This window comes from Ochotona princeps, chromosome 2 (assembly GCF_030435755.1).
Source record: "Ochotona princeps isolate mOchPri1 chromosome 2, mOchPri1.hap1, whole genome shotgun sequence".
NCBI lineage: Eukaryota > Metazoa > Chordata > Mammalia > Lagomorpha > Ochotonidae > Ochotona > Ochotona princeps.
This window is the reverse complement of record NC_080833.1, coordinates 114,862,072-114,876,822: the sequence shown is the minus strand read 5'-3', so window position 1 is coordinate 114,876,822 and position 14,751 is coordinate 114,862,072. Positions and strand designations below refer to the sequence as shown.

Here is a 14,751-nt window from a genome sequence, read left to right as displayed (position 1 = left end):
GGCGTGGCCTAGTAGCTAAAGTCCTCTCCTTGAAAGCCCCGGGATCCCATATGGGCGCCAGTTCTAATCCTGGCAGCTCCACTTCCCATCCAGCTCCCTGCTTGTGGCCTGGGAAAGCAGTCGAGGATGGCCCAAAGCTTTGGGACCCTGCACCCGCGTGGGATATCTGGAAGAGGTTCCTGGTTTCCGGCATCAGATCGGCGCGCACCGGCCCGTTGCGGCTCACTTGGGGAGTGAATCATTGCAAGAAAGATCTTCCTCTCTGCCTCTCCTCCTCTCTGTATATCTGACTTTGTAATAAAAATAAATTAATCTTTTTTTAAAAAAAGACTCATTTGTTCTCTTCAGGTCTCCCATGCGGGTGCAGGGTCCCAAAGCTTTGGGCCATCCTCAACTGCTTTCCCAGGCCACAAGCAGGGAGCTGGATGGGAAGTGGAGCTGCCAGAATTAGAACTGGCGCCCATATGGGATCCCGGGGCTTTCAAGGCGAGGACTTTAGCCACTAGGCCATGCCGCCGGGCCCAGAACAAATGAGTCTTTAAAAAAACATTAAATGCCCTGAAAATAAGTATGAAGAGTAAAATAAATTAATTGATCTAACCTCCCACTGAGAATTGCTATTTCACTTATTTGTTCAGTAAATAAATTATTGGATTGTGTAACCAAACCTTACAATGTTAGAAAATAGAAAGAACCAAGGGCCCAGCACGATAGCTCAATGACTAAATTCTCATCTTGCAAGCACCAGGATCCCATATGGGCATTGGTTCGTGTCTCAACTGCTCCACTTCCCACTATATTGTTCCCTGCTTGTGGCCTGGGAAAGCAGTCGAGGATGGCCCAAAGCCTTGGGACCCTGCAACAGTGTGGGAGACCCAGAAGAAGCTCCTATCTCCTGGCTTTGGATTGGCTTAATTCTAGCTGTTTTGACCGTTTGGGGAGTGAAAGAAAGAAAACAGAACTAACCAAAACCTTGCCATTATCTTACAGAGTAGCAATTCTCCATTCAGCCTCCCAGACGAAACAGGCCAAAACTAACCTGACCATGAACCTGCAAACTGAGGTTTGCATTGTGGTATACAGGGTTAAGCTGCCACCTCCAGCATCCCAATTGCTTCCAGTCCACCCTTCCTGTTAATGCTTCTGGGAAGGCAGTAGATACCTTGAGTTCCTGTGTTCCTGCTGTTCACGGGAGACAACCAGATAGAGTGCTAGGCTGCTGGCTTCAGCCTGGCCCAATTTTGTTGCAGCCACATGGAGAGTAAACTGAGGGTGAAATATCTCTTTCTCTGCCACTTTGCCTTTCAAATAAATACAATAAAATTTTAAAAAGAAGTTATTTATTTACGAGGAGGAGAGAGCCAGGGGCTGGGAACTTGATCCAAGTCTCCTCACTGGGTGCCAGAAACCCATTCATATAAACCATCACTACTGTCTCTCATGGTTTGGATTAGCAGAAAGCCAGAGGCAGGAGCTGAAGCAGGTTTTGTTTTTGTTTTAAGATTTTTTTTTTTTTATTTGAAAGTCAGATTTACAGAGAGATACAGAGAGACAGAGAAAGATCTGCCTTCTGCAGGCTCATTCCCTAAATGCTCACAAGAACTGGAACTGGGCCCATCCAGAGCCAGGAGTCAGGAGGCTTCTTTGGATCTACCATATGGGTGCAGGATCCCAAGGGTGAGGATTAGGGTTTTGGGCCATCCTTGACTGCTTTCCCAGGCCACAAGCAAGGAGCTGGATGGGAAGAGGAGCAGCTGAGATTTGAGCAGCTGGGGTCGGGTACCTTAGATGGAGGCTGAACCCATTACACCGTGGCACCAGCCTCTGTAGCCAGGTATTATCTCCAGGCACTATGATATGGGACAAGTGTTTTCATTAGTGTTTTTTAAATTAGAAAGGCAGATTTACAGAGAGAAGGAAACACAAATCTTCTATCTATTGGTTGGCTCATTCCCCAAATGGCCACAATAGCTGGAGCTGAACCAATCTGAAGCCAGGAGCCAAGAGATAGGAGCTTCCTTTGGTCTCCTGTGCAGGTGCAGGCCCCCAAGGCTTTGGGTCATCCTGTGCTGCTTTCCCAGGTCACAAGCAGAGAGCTGGATTGGACACAGAGCAGCTGGAACATGAACCAGTGCCCATATGGGAAGCTGGAGCTTGAAGGTGGAGGATTTAGCCATTTATCCATTGCTCTAGCCCCTTCATTAGTGTCTTAAGCAAATAGGCCATATACCAAGCTTAAAGCATCCATTTTTAATCTTGTAATGTATGAAGAGCCGTGTAGCTGACCTGCACCAAGGAGAACCAAGAAATCTTCCTCCCTTTTTAGAGGGAGGGAGTGAGGGAGAGAGGGAAACAGGAGGGACTGGAGAGACTGAGCAAATTCCCACGTGCTGTTTCACTCCTCAAATGATTGCAATAAGCCAGCACTGGGCCAGGCCAAAGTCCAGAGTCAGGAGCTTCATCCAGGTGCCCTATGTGGGTGCAGGGGCTCAAAGACTTGAGCCATCCTCCGCTGCTTTCCTTAGTCATTAGCAGGGAGCTGGATGGGAAGTGGAGGAGCCAGGTCTTGAACCGGTTCCCATGTGATACGCTGGCATTATAACGTGCATCACAACACCAGCCCAAAGGAGGAATTTATACAGTACCTGAGCAGGGGAAGCCAATGGATGGAAGGAAAATTGCATCAGGGTAGGGAATTTCTTGCCTAACCCACAGAACAAGATTCCTGTTGACCTCAGGTGACAGAGATTAGATGTGGGGGGAGGGAAGGGTTTCTTGATAAACTGACTTAGCAGGATTCCTCTAAAACTTGCTAGACAGGCCCAAGGTCAAGACCTTTATTATTTAGACAGGGTTCAGTACAGCCTGTCTAAACTCCAGTTCAGGAGACAGGTTTATCAATACCCAGAAAAATGAACGTGGCTTGTTTTTTTTTTTTTTTTACTCAAGAAGGAAGTGGCAAATGTTGTAACTCGTACAAGAGGAAACCTAGAGAACAGACACAACTGTTTTTTTTTTTCAGATTACAAACACAAAAATGAACAGGAAAATAGAGTAGAGAACCAACCCTCCAAACCCAACAAAGTAGTAAGTTAATTGAACTGTAGCAGACAGGACAATTTACATGCAGACCAGTTAGGTAACCATGTGGTAGATGAATGCCCATGAGAACAGAACCTTATCAAGTGAAAAGAATATGCTTATAGACAAGTCCCTGGGGCTCCCTACTAGCTGTCACTTCTGGGAAGCTTTCCCGGACTCTCCATGGGTGCATGGGTGTCATTTCTGGGTTATCCTTTGTCACACCATATTGTTCACATCCCTCCATCCTCCATGCACGCATGTGTCTTTCTAGGGCAGACACGGAGTTATTCCAGCCTTGTATTGTGTCCCTGGTGCCAACATCAGCTAAGGTGCACAATATGGTAGGAGGCAGTGGGAGACACAAGATAAAACATGTTGCACACCAATGTGTCCATTTACTCCAATATCTGGGGAAACACATTTTTACATTAAAGCAGACGCTGCTCTTTCCTCCACTCTCAATGTTTCATTGTTTCATTATGCAACCGATTCTGTTTCAGGACCTGAAGAAAACCAGGAACAAAGTGCAACGTTGAATCTGATCAAGAAACAATTTGTACACTAAAGTGACACCAGGCTTTAAGAAGTGCCGCTAACACAGCAGGAGCGGGACTCAGCCAGCTGCGGCTGCCACTGAGGTCATCTGAGACCCAGAAACTGTCCCGTCGGTCTCTCGGTTGGTTTTGGGCCTGAGGAAAAACGAAGGACCTGAGTTACTGATTGCACAATTCTGAAGGGTGGAAAATGGAATTCCACCAGGAGTCGGCAGAGTCGTCTTCTCTCCTCTACTCTCCTTCGCATTGATTCCCTGGACGACCAGGCACCTTCCGGCGGCCAGCTTCCCCCGCAACCGACCAGGAACGACCGCCCAGGCGCTCGGACCCCAACCCCCAAAAATCAGACACTGGGACCCCCGAGCCCTACCGGCCCTATTGCTCCGCCCTCAGTCCCGCCCCGTGACGCGAGGCCCCGCCTGCAGCGCCCGCTTCCAAGATGGCTGCAGCGAAACCTGCCCGGCTGTTGGGGTGGCGGTGATGACGGGGAAAAGACGAGGTGCGTGGGCTGGGGATGGTGGAGGGATGAGGCCCCGCAGAAACGTCCGGGCGGTCAAGAGGGTGAGAAGTTTGAGTTAAAGGCTAGAGACAATCTTGAGCAGGGACTGGGTCTCAGATGGAAATCTGGACGGGGGGCCGGATGTGCTCAGGCTGCAAGGTAGGGCAAACGCAAGAGGAGATGAGCCCGGGCAGAACCAGCTCCGACCCGACTGGGTTCTAACCCCCTGCAGAGCGCTGACCACGCCCCTCCAGGTGAGACCGCCCAGGTGTCCCCCCACCCCCATCCCGGCTGCCTTGGCCTCAGCTCCCTCTCTCCCATTCTCCTTGAGCAGTAGCGCTTTCCTCATCTCCTCCAGGACAGGGAGGGTAGGAAAGATAGAGGACTTCACCCCCACCCTGCTCCTGCTCCTGCTCCCGCCGCACTCTGGGACTGATTGCGAGCAGGTCCCAGGTGGTCAGGCACCCTGCACCTGAGGAACTGGCTCCCTAGCAGGTGAAGAACTGAAGGAACCTGTTTTCTGCTTCGCCCTGGGTTCTCCTGAGGCCGCGCCACAGTCTTTCGGATTGGGGTTCAGTCTCTCCATTAGCTTCCGGGTCCCCAGACAAATCTGGCTTGTTGGAGTTGGGGTGGGGGTGGTTAAGTAGGAACCTGATTGCCGCTCTAGGATAGCACGAGGGAGGAGGAGGCGAGTGTTCTGTCATAGTCAGCTGCTTTGCTTCCAACCACTTTTCCCTCTTTCCCTCACTTCCCCTGCTGGGAAACCACCTGCACCTTCTTCCCGATCTTTGCCTAGGCAGGTGGCTGGTTATCCATAACCACTTCTCTTGCAGCTGGCCCAAGATACCCTGTGGGAGTGCTGGATGGGGCCTTCCTCTGTCCTGTGTGACATTTCCAATTCTAGATAATGCCTCACATCTCTACCCCCCCGGACCCCCCTGGAGTCCCCATGATCCCCAAGAAGACAGCGTGAACCTAGGTGAGTCTATCTTCCCCCCCACACACACAAACTCTACAGTAAGAAGAGGGGTTCTCCAGACACTCTTTGACATGGATTTGGGGACTCAAATGATGTAAGCATTCTTGGGAGGTTGGTGACTGAGTGTAGTGGGAGTGGCTGGGGAGAGGTGGAGGAGAGTCAGACTAGGGTTGGGAGTGACTGGTGGCGGGGCTGCTGGTGGTTACACTCTGTTTCCCTTGTTTGGTTGTGCACCTGTTCTGTATGCTCCTTGTCTGTAACTGTTCTTGACCCTGGGCATCACCCTCCTCCCTACTCACTGATTGCCCTGCTTGGCTTGTTGGCTTCCTGCCCACCCGCAGAGCTCCGCTCTCTCCCTCCCTAGACCTCACCCCAGGATGTTGCGTAGGCTGCTGGAGCGACCTTGCACTTTGGCCCTGCTTGTGGGCTCCCAGCTGGCCGTCATGATGTACCTGTCACTGGGGGGCTTCCGAAGCCTCAGCGCCCTGTTTGGCCGAGAACAGGGGCCGACCTTTGACTATTCTCACCCCCGTGATGTCTACAGCAATCTCAGTCACCTGCCTGGGGCTCCCGTGGCCCCAGGGGGTCCTCTGGCTCCTCAAGCTCTGCCCTACTGCCCAGAACGGTCTCCTCTCCTAGGTGAGTGTCAAAGGAAGGAGGGGAACCAAAGGACAGGCTGTGGGGGCACAGACAGCCTGGGGCAAGCATGGAATGGTAGGAGTGGAATGTACTCTAATGGTGGGCTGGGAATAAGGTAGAGGTGACTGAATGCAGAACCTCCCTGCCACCCTCTTTGTTCTGGGTCACAGCGTTCCACTGCCTGCCCATTTATGGTCCCTTGCTGCTCCAGGCTAGGAATTATTTCCCTTATAGATGAGCCCTGGTTTAATGATTTAGTTGGAAGTCCTGTTCTCTCCCTCTCCCAGCTGTAGTTTCCAACCTTGTGAGGCAGAACATTACACTGAAATAAGAGGACAGACGAAGTGTGTTGTCCCAGTGATGGGGGACCCAAGACTTAGGAGATTTCTAAGTGAACCCCAGAACCCAGCCACTAGGGCACTGTTGTTCATTCTTTCCTCCTTGTCCTTCGGGTCCCTGACATTGCCCTTCCTTCCCTACAGTGGGTCCCGTGTCAGTGTCCTTTAGCCCGGTGCCATCACTGGCAGAGATTGTGGCACGGAATCCCCGGGTGGAACCAGGGGGCCGATACCACCCCGCAGGGTGTGAGGCTCGTTCCCGGACAGCCATTATTGTGCCCCATCGTGCCAGGGAGCATCACCTGCGTCTGCTGCTCTACCACTTGCACCCCTTCCTGCAGCGCCAGCAGCTTGCTTATGGCATCTACGTCATCCACCAGGTACCTCTGAGCACCACTGCGTACTCTTTCCTAAGGAAGTCACTGTCATGGGTGACTGGAATAACTTTCCGAGGTCAGACTGTTGACTGTGGAGAATCAGCTGCCCTACTCTTCCAGACTTGTTTTTTGTTTTGTTTTGTTTTTAAAGATTTATTTATTTATTTATTTGATTGGAAAGTCAGATATACAGAGAGGAGCAGAGACAGAGGAAGATCTGCCTTCTGTTGATTCACTCCCCAAGTGACTGCAGTGGCCGAATCTGTGCTGATCCAAAGCCAGCAGCCAGGAGCTTCTTTCAAGTCTCCCATGTGGGCGCAGGGTCCCAAGGCTTTGGACCATCCTCGATTGCTTTCCCAGACCACAGGCAGGGAGCTGGATGGGCTGCTGAACCAGCGCCCATATGGGATCCTGGGGCACGTGCAAGGCCAGGATTTTGGCCACTAGGCTACTGTGCTGGCCCCAGACTTATTAATCTCACACTTCTTATCCACTTTAGGATATCCTCACTGTCCCATGTCCTTCCTTGATTTCTCCTTTGCTGAGTAACTTGTGGCAGATTTGGTCTAAAATGCTAGTTCTGCTCTATGTGACATGGGTGACCTTGACTAAGGTACTTAACTCTCTCAAAATGAGGCAAAGGGCAGTAACTTACACACTAGTTGTTCCACCTGTGGGTAGGTTGTCAGGCACAGACTGATATGCAAGAATTTGTTTAATGACTAATGGAAAAAATGAAACAGCTTGCCTTCCTCTTCATCCGGCTTGCTCTGCTCTCAACTTTGACATCCTCTGAAGGCTCTTCCTCTTCAGTCCTCTCTTAATGCTAACAAAGACATGGCCTGATACTCTTCCACTGTCATCTTGTAGGCTGGAAATGGAACATTTAACAGGGCAAAGCTGCTGAATGTTGGGGTGCGAGAGGCCCTGCGCGATGAAGAATGGGACTGCCTATTCTTGCACGACGTGGACCTCCTGCCTGAAAATGACCACAACCTGTATGTGTGCGACCCCCGTGGACCCCGCCACGTTGCTGTTGCCATGAACAAGTTTGGATACAGGTAGTGGAGAGGGGAGGGTGGGAAGGGGGGCAGCCCAGACGACTGTGGGCATGGATATCTCCCCAGAAGGCTTGAGAATTCAAGAATCTTTTGTTCTCTAGCCTCCCGTACCCACAGTACTTCGGAGGGGTCTCGGCGCTCACTCCTGATCAGTACCTGAAGATAAATGGCTTCCCCAACGAATACTGGGGCTGGGGCGGTGAGGACGATGACATCGCTACCAGGTCAGACTTCCTGCCGCCACCTCCTTTCCCTTCCCAGCCGGGGGTCCTGTCCTTTAAGGCCATCCAGGGCCATAGCCCTTCAACTCCTTGAGCTCCAGGACTGGCACACCCTACACTCTGCCCGTTGCTTCCCCTTACCCTTGGTCTATTCAGTCAGGCTTTGATCTTTCGGTCTGGTTGGTTTTATGTGTGGGAGAGGTGATAAGATTAGTGAGAAACAGTGTCAGGGAGTTCAGAACTGGAAGGGGGTTTGAGACAGTTTAGTCCTCCTGCCCTGACTGCTTTGTGAGGCGTGGAGGTGGGGGTGGGCAGCGGCTCTGATCTGTGCAGCTCAGAATCACTTAAAAAAAAAAAAAGGTCTTTCCATGGGCATGAGGCCAACTCTTTTTTTTTTTTTTAATTTTAGCATGTGAAACATTCTAACCTTCAGCCTTAGCTGACCTAGATTCATGACTGTGTGTGAATACTTGTGCTTGGTATGCTGGAACTTTGCCTGCCCTCCCCTCTTGTGTCCTCTGGGATGACATACCAATGTGAATTCCCATCCTCTCAATGTATGCAAAGCACCCAGCAAACGCTAGATGTGGTCATTCTTTCAGTTCTTAGCCAGGCTGCTTTCGTTTCTTGCTCTGGGCATCAAGAATTATTTAGGTCCTGATTACCCAGATCCATTAAATATCTGTCTGTCTGTCTATCTATCTATCTATAACTTATTTTTATCTGCTTGAAAGAGCAACACAAACACAGTGAGGGCCTGGCATGGTAGCCTAGTGGCTAAAAGTCCTCACCTTGCACACACTGAGATCCCATATGGGAGCTGGTTCGTGTCCTGAAGGCCCCACTTCCCATCCAGCTCCGTGCTTGTGGCCTGGGAAAGCAGTCGAGGATGGCCTAAAGCCTTGGGACCCTGTACCCTCATGGGAGACCTGGAAGAGGCTCCTGGCTCCTGGCTTCGGATCAGTTCAGCTCCAGCTGTTGCAGCCACTTGGGGAGTGAATCAGCAGATAGAAGACCTTCTTCTCTGTCTCTCCTCCTCTCTATACCTGACTTTAGAATAAATAAATAAATAAATCTTAGGAAAAAAAAAAAAAAGCCCACAGTGAGAGACAGTAAATCTGCCATCCATTGGTAGATCCCTACTAAGGCCAGGCCAAATCCAGAAGCCCAGAATGCCGTAAGTCTCCCATGTGGGTGGCAGGGACCCACGCACTTGAGCCATTAGATCATAAGTGGAATAGTTAGAACTTGAACCGACACCCCAACATGGGATGTGAGATACAGCACGCAGGCATCCAAGCAGCTGTGTAGGGTGCTGCCTCACAGCACCACTTGCCCCTTTCTTTAATATGGTTGTTGGGGTAGCGCTGTCAGTGTTCCAAAGAATTACTGAGCTTTGGTCTGCCACACTCAGTCTTGTCCTATCCTTTTAACAAAATGGCCTCTCTTGTCCTTCCTACAAGGGCAGCTCCTGGACACCGTTCAGGAGGCCACATTATGAGGTACAGACCCACGCCTGCCAGCTGTCCCAGGGTCCCAGCACCGGGCCTTGAGGATCTAAACATCCAGCCTTGACGTAGCCTCTTGCTGTTTCCTTCTCTCCTTCACACCTTTTCTTTTTTACTTTAATTATTATTATTTCATAACAAAATCATTCATTTTTCTAATGTTTATTACAGAGGCAAGGGGATGGGGATTGCAGACCTGTGTGGGCCTCTGGCAGGGATGGAGAGTTGGGGAGCAGAAGGGGTGAGGGAACTGTGTGGCAAGGGACATGCACTCCTGGTGGTCAGACTACATGAGTGGCCAGGAACGAGATGATCTGTGTTGCTGCCTCCAGGGCCTAGGAGGCAAGAAGAATGCTCTGGGTTGGGGGTGTTGAGTGGGCATGGTATTAAAGGTGACATATTTCATCTGTCTCACAAGAGCTCACTCTCGTTCTCTGTAAGTTCCGGGGCCTGTTAGTGAGCCACATCTGCCTCAGAGTGTCTACCCTTCACATCTTTTCTACCTAACTGGGAATTTTATTGCTCTTCCTGTACAGACACACGTAACCCCTTCCTTGCTGGCCTGGGCTCTGGCTGTCTGCCTGTCAGCAGCTCTGGTTCACTTGCACTCTCCAAGAGCCGCTCCCTCTCCCCACAGGGTGCGCCTGGCTGGCATGAAGATCTCTCGGCCCCCAGCATCTGTAGGACACTATAAGATGGTGAAGCACCGAGGAGATAAGGGCAACGAGGAAAATCCCCACAGGTAGGGAGGGAGGACTGCCGGGGAATGGCTGCTGGAGCCACAGGCCTCTGCTGCTCTGGCCAGGAAATTCCTAAAGAATCCTGGCTCTCCCTTTCTGGGTCTCAGTCTCCAACCTCTAACCCTCAGATTTGACCTCCTGGTCCGGACCCAGAACTCCTGGACACAAGATGGGATGAACTCGCTGACATACCGATTGCTGGCCCGAGAGCTGGGTCCTCTCTATACCAACATCACAGCAGACATTGGGACTGACCCTCGGGGTCCGCAGGCTGCTGCTGGTCCCCGCTACCCGCCTGGCTCCTCCCAGGCTTTCCGACAGGAGATGCTGCAGCGCCGGCCCCCAGTCAGGCCCGGCCTGCTACCTACTGCCAACCACACAGCCCCCAGTGGTCCACACTGACTTTCTCCTTCCTGCCCACCTTGATCATGAAACAGTCAGAGGGCTTGTACTGCCCCCACCCTCAGCCCCTCATATGTCTCAGAGGGAGTGAGGACACTGAACTTGAGTGCTCTGCCGGGAGCCTCGCACTGCTGGACTGGAGCTGGGCTCCTCTAGACCTGGGTGGAACGCCCTCTTTCTAGGGTCACCTGCCAGGGTTTATGACTGTGAATCCTTGATGTCATGATTTTAAGTGACAACTCCTGGGGTTCCCTGGGCCCTGGGGTAGGAGCAGGGCTGGACCCCAAGCCCCTTCTTCTTCTTCCATGGAGAACAGTCTCTTCCATGAGCAATCTGGCTTCTCCTGGGACCTCTGTGAATATTTATTCTATTTATGGTTCCTGGGGAGTTGCCTGGTGAAGGAAGCCCCTCCCAGGGCACCGTCTGCCCGGGCTAGAGCAGCTGCCTCTTCTGCTCCTGACTCAGGGGGCTGGGATTTTGATATATTTTCTAATAAAGGACTTTGTCTTGCCTCTGCTCCTGCTTTCTGCATCCCAGGCAGACTCTACCAACCTCTGTATCCATTCCCCCACCCAACCCTACACACACTCTGTCCTTATGCCGTCCAGGGACACAACAGCCAGACCAAGCTATATACCAAGGACTTTTTATTTTCCTCAGTGGGAGCTTGGGATCAGCTCTTGGCTTCTGTGCCCAGGACACGGATTGCTGCCTGGCGCCCGCTCTCTATACAGTCATTGACAGCAACCCCTTCGTAGGAGGCTCCGGCCAGAGTCAGGGGCAGCTTCTGAGCAGCCAGGAATTGCATGGCTGACTCTGGAAGGAAAGGAGGAGAGGAGTGTTATAGTCAGGGGTCCGATTTCCCATACCCTCCTCAGCCCAGCTGCTTTCCCAACTCACCCAGTTTTTGCCAGTGTCCTAGTGTATACTGAGGGATGCAGTTCTGGGGAGAGGAGAGGATACAGGGGAAAGTTTATTATTGAGGTCCCAGGCCTTGGCTGGCAGCTGGTGACAAACATACCAGTGCCTGGCCAGCTCACCTTGAGGAGATGCACCAAGCAATGACTTGGTGGTTCCTTCAGCCCTAGCTGTGTAGCAGCTGCTTCCTGGGCCTGCTGCTGGAACAGCTCCTGAGATAAGACACGGCCACTGGCCTCAAGCTCCCGTAGCCAGGACCCGCCCAGCATCACCTAAGGGAGGAAACGGAGCACTGACCCGGCCTGCGCACGGGTGGAAAGGAACCCTCTGGAAATCCCACTCAGCCAAGTTTTCTTTTCTCACAGTCACTCGGAGGCCAGGGGGACTCCCGTCCTGCTCAGGGAAAGCCACTGAGTCATACACGATCCCCAGGACGCCTGGGTCTTCTGAGGATGGCACCAGATGTCCAAATCCCTGACGGGAAGGAAATCCGTGGGTTAGGATGGTAGGGCTCCCGGGGACCCGCGTTGCAGCCCTTGTCCTCCAGCTCCTACCTGCACAGGCAGCCGGGCTCCTTGATACTGCAGATTCACCACCACCACTGACACAGCCGTGATGGTGCTCAGGACGCGAGCCAGAGGCGCGGCCTCAGCAGGTAGCAGTTTGCTCAGTGCTGTGGGAGACCAGAAGGGGCCCAAGTCGGAAGAGTCTCCACTGCCATTTCTTTGGAGTTCAGCTCCCATAGGGCTTGCCAGTTCATGGGTGTGGGGTGGTCCCAGCCCAAGAAGGTTATAGCCACAGCCTATGTTGAATGGAGAAGGTGAAGGTGACAATCCTGTTACCTGGAGCCGGAATGGCACTAATAATGTGGTCAGCCTCCAGACTGCTGTCCCCAAGAGACACCTGAGAGGATGAAAACATTGGAGAGAGACACAGATCGTTAAGAACTCAATTTCTGATGCATTCGAGTTGGTGGGACAGCCTGGACCCAGGAAGAAGAGATTGACTGTGTAGTCTGCACAAAAAATACCCTTCTGTGATCCTTGGTGGTCCCTCCCCCCACATCCCCCAAGCCACCTCAAAGCACTGCTGCTAACCACCCATGTGCATTGAAGGGATTCATGAACAAGGCTCAAGAACTAGAGGTAGCCCATATCTGAGCAACATCCAAGGCAGGAAAAGCAATGAGTAACTTCGGGCCTCTCAGTCCTAGCCTGATGTCCCACTCAGCCACAGAGAGATATAGTGATACAGGTTAACCAGGGAGCACCCCACCTTCCAGCGCCCTCCTGCCTGGAGGCTAAGCCCACAGACTGGCTGGCCTTTGAGAACACTGACTCCTTGACTGGTGAGGTGTGTGTTGAGGGCCTGGGGCAACGTCTCCAGTCCGCCCCGGAGCGACCACTGGCTCCAGCGTTCGGCCCGGGCCTGACGCACGAGTTCTGAGTCTGGCAGTGGACTGCGTCCTGTAGTGAAACAAAAGCAAAGGACCATGAGAGTAGCAGCCTTGCCACTCCAGTCCCTCACTCTGGCTGTCCTTAAACCCACGCGCCCCTCACCTGCCCCCAGCAGCAGCCCCAGGAGTACGGAACGATGGGTTTGCTCAGCTTGGAAGAGGCTGGGAAAGCAAGACCTGACGCTGAGCTCACGGCTGTCGCCAGCAAACACTCCTCGGCAGAGGCTGTCCATGGCTAGGGATGCCACCTTAAGGGTGAGACTGGAATTGAGAGGCCAAGGAATGAGCTGGGCTCATTTCCACAGCCCCTGCTTACTAGGGAATGGGGGGTGGGAGGGTTTGAGTTGCAGCTTCCCCGCCCCCTCTAACATAAAGATGGGAAGGAAGCAGACATCCACTGTCACACTGCTTGGAAGATCTACTGGGCATGAAGAGGAGTGGGTATCCCCAGATGGTACAGCGGAGCCCTTCGGGGAGTCTGAGCAGGGATCCCTGCGGGAGGTTTCAGAGGGGAGAGGCATGGGGCTCCGAGCAGGGTCACCTCAGGTCCAAGGCGGCGCTGGGCGAAACTGTGTACTGTCTCATCAGGCTCTTTGCCCCGGGGCCTGGTCAGCTCCCTCAGACCAGCCCACAACAAAGGCTTGGAGAAGGGGGGTGAAGGGCGCAGGAGCCCCCTGTGTGGAGGAAGGCACAGTGAGGAGGAGGAGGGGTTACACGTGGCTCTCCCCTCCTCTCTCCACGCCCACGCCCAAGGGGCCATTTCCCTTCATTTTCCGCTATTGCCTGGCGGGTTGACAAGCCAATAAAGAAATGAAGGCATCTGAGGGAGGTGTAGAATACCATGTGCAGTGAGAGAGTGCCGGCGTTACCTGAAGCCACTGGGGAGGGCGTGCAGGGCACCGCCTACATACAGGAACCTCTTCCGGGCAGCTACATGGTCTCCGCGGACAGGCAACACGTCAGAGTCCAAGCCAAGCTCGGAAATCTACTCTCCACACGCCCTCGGGAAGGGGAGAAACTAAGGCAAGGTCTCACTCACCAAGTACACACGCCTCTTCCCACAACTCCTTTCCCTGGCAAAAGCCCCTCCACAACCCCGACGCCCCGTGCCTCTCACCAGGAGCAGCGTCCGAGCTCCCAGCGCTCCGGCCGGTCGAATTCCCCGCGGTCCAAGCTCAAAGATGGCACCATCCGGCCCTCGGACTGAGCGGATCCAGCCCCCCAGACGCTCACTGCCCTCCACCAGGACCACCTGGCAAATGAGAGGGCGACACTGCGGCACCCTCTGTCGTGGTGGCGGCGCGGGGCGGGCCGGGATCCACCCCGCTCTGGCTGGGGGGGGAAGGCTCCCTCGCCAACGGCTGAGGCACTCACCTTAGGGGGGCGCGGGGCTCGGCTCAGGTGGTAGCCGGCGGCCAAGCCGCTGATGCCTCCGCCTAGCACGACCACAGTGCGACCCATTGGGAAGCCTGCGGGCAAGGGAGGACAGACGCACAGGCAGATCAGGGTCGCCCCGCGCTCCCGCCGGGCCCGCGTTCCAGGCCGGCCACTCACCGTTTCGGAGGAAACCCAGGCAGCGCGCGCGGGTGGCTCAGTGAAAGCGCAAGGGCCCGGACTCCCGCACGAGAGGCAGCGGAGTGGGAGCAAACCAGGCGGTGTGGGCCCTCCAGCCTCCACCGGGCGGGCGATAGGGGGCCACACCCACGCTATCGGGCTCTGCAGGGCTCCGGCGGGGACGCGGGCGACCCGCCCCCGTGAGGGGTCTGCCGCCCAAGCCTCACCAGCCCAACAGGGGCTTGCAGCCCACTGCTCCCGCCCCCAAGCCCTGCGGCCCCTCCGACTCTCCGTCCACCGGATTCTCGCGACACGCCCCCGACCCAGTTTTTCTACCTTGGGATTGGTGCATTCCGAAGGCCCTGACTTACATTCACCAATGAAAACACGGAAGGGACGATGACTCCGCCCGACGGGGCAA

At 53.8% G+C, this 14,751-nt stretch overlaps 2 protein-coding genes across 8 annotated transcripts; one reads left to right on the top strand and one right to left on the bottom strand.

Moving 5' to 3' along the window:
- The first annotated feature begins 4,041 nt into the window (after positions 1 to 4,041).
- Positions 4,042 to 10,913, top strand: B4GALT3 (beta-1,4-galactosyltransferase 3). 5 transcript variants are annotated; one of them, XM_004589105.4, is made up of 8 exons: positions 4,042 to 4,137; positions 4,971 to 5,116; positions 5,481 to 5,755; positions 6,238 to 6,473; positions 7,341 to 7,531; positions 7,633 to 7,755; positions 9,898 to 10,002; positions 10,129 to 10,913. In XM_004589105.4, the coding sequence occupies exons 3-8, from the start codon at positions 5,494 to 5,496 to the stop codon at positions 10,400 to 10,402; spliced, it is 1,191 nt and encodes a 396-aa protein (XP_004589162.2). In that variant the 5' UTR covers positions 4,042 to 4,137; positions 4,971 to 5,116; positions 5,481 to 5,493; the 3' UTR covers positions 10,403 to 10,913. The 5 variants fall into 5 exon arrangements, with proteins under 5 accessions (XP_004589162.2, XP_058516516.1, XP_058516514.1 ...); XM_058660533.1 differs by having other exon boundaries at positions 4,067 to 4,391; positions 5,042 to 5,116; XM_058660531.1 differs by having other exon boundaries at positions 4,067 to 4,391.
- A 119-nt stretch (positions 10,914 to 11,032) lies between these two features.
- Positions 11,033 to 14,390, bottom strand: PPOX (protoporphyrinogen oxidase). Of its 3 annotated transcripts, XM_058660528.1 has the most exons (13): positions 14,331 to 14,390; positions 14,151 to 14,245; positions 13,894 to 14,028; positions 13,646 to 13,761; positions 13,318 to 13,450; positions 12,880 to 13,024; positions 12,596 to 12,786; positions 12,163 to 12,223; positions 11,875 to 11,993; positions 11,684 to 11,794; positions 11,443 to 11,592; positions 11,303 to 11,345; positions 11,033 to 11,218 (listed from the first exon to the last, which is right to left on the bottom strand). In XM_058660528.1, the coding sequence occupies exons 2-13, from the start codon at positions 14,235 to 14,237 to the stop codon at positions 11,076 to 11,078; spliced, it is 1,434 nt and encodes a 477-aa protein (XP_058516511.1). In that variant the 5' UTR covers positions 14,238 to 14,245; positions 14,331 to 14,390; the 3' UTR covers positions 11,033 to 11,075. The 3 variants fall into 3 exon arrangements, with proteins under 3 accessions (XP_058516511.1, XP_036350253.2, XP_058516513.1); XM_036494360.2 differs by lacking the exons at positions 14,151 to 14,245; positions 14,331 to 14,390 and having other exon boundaries at positions 12,880 to 13,037; positions 13,646 to 13,794; positions 13,894 to 14,030; XM_058660530.1 differs by lacking the exons at positions 14,151 to 14,245; positions 14,331 to 14,390 and having other exon boundaries at positions 12,880 to 13,037; positions 13,646 to 13,777; positions 13,894 to 14,030.
- Between the last annotated feature and the right edge of the window lie 361 nt (positions 14,391 to 14,751).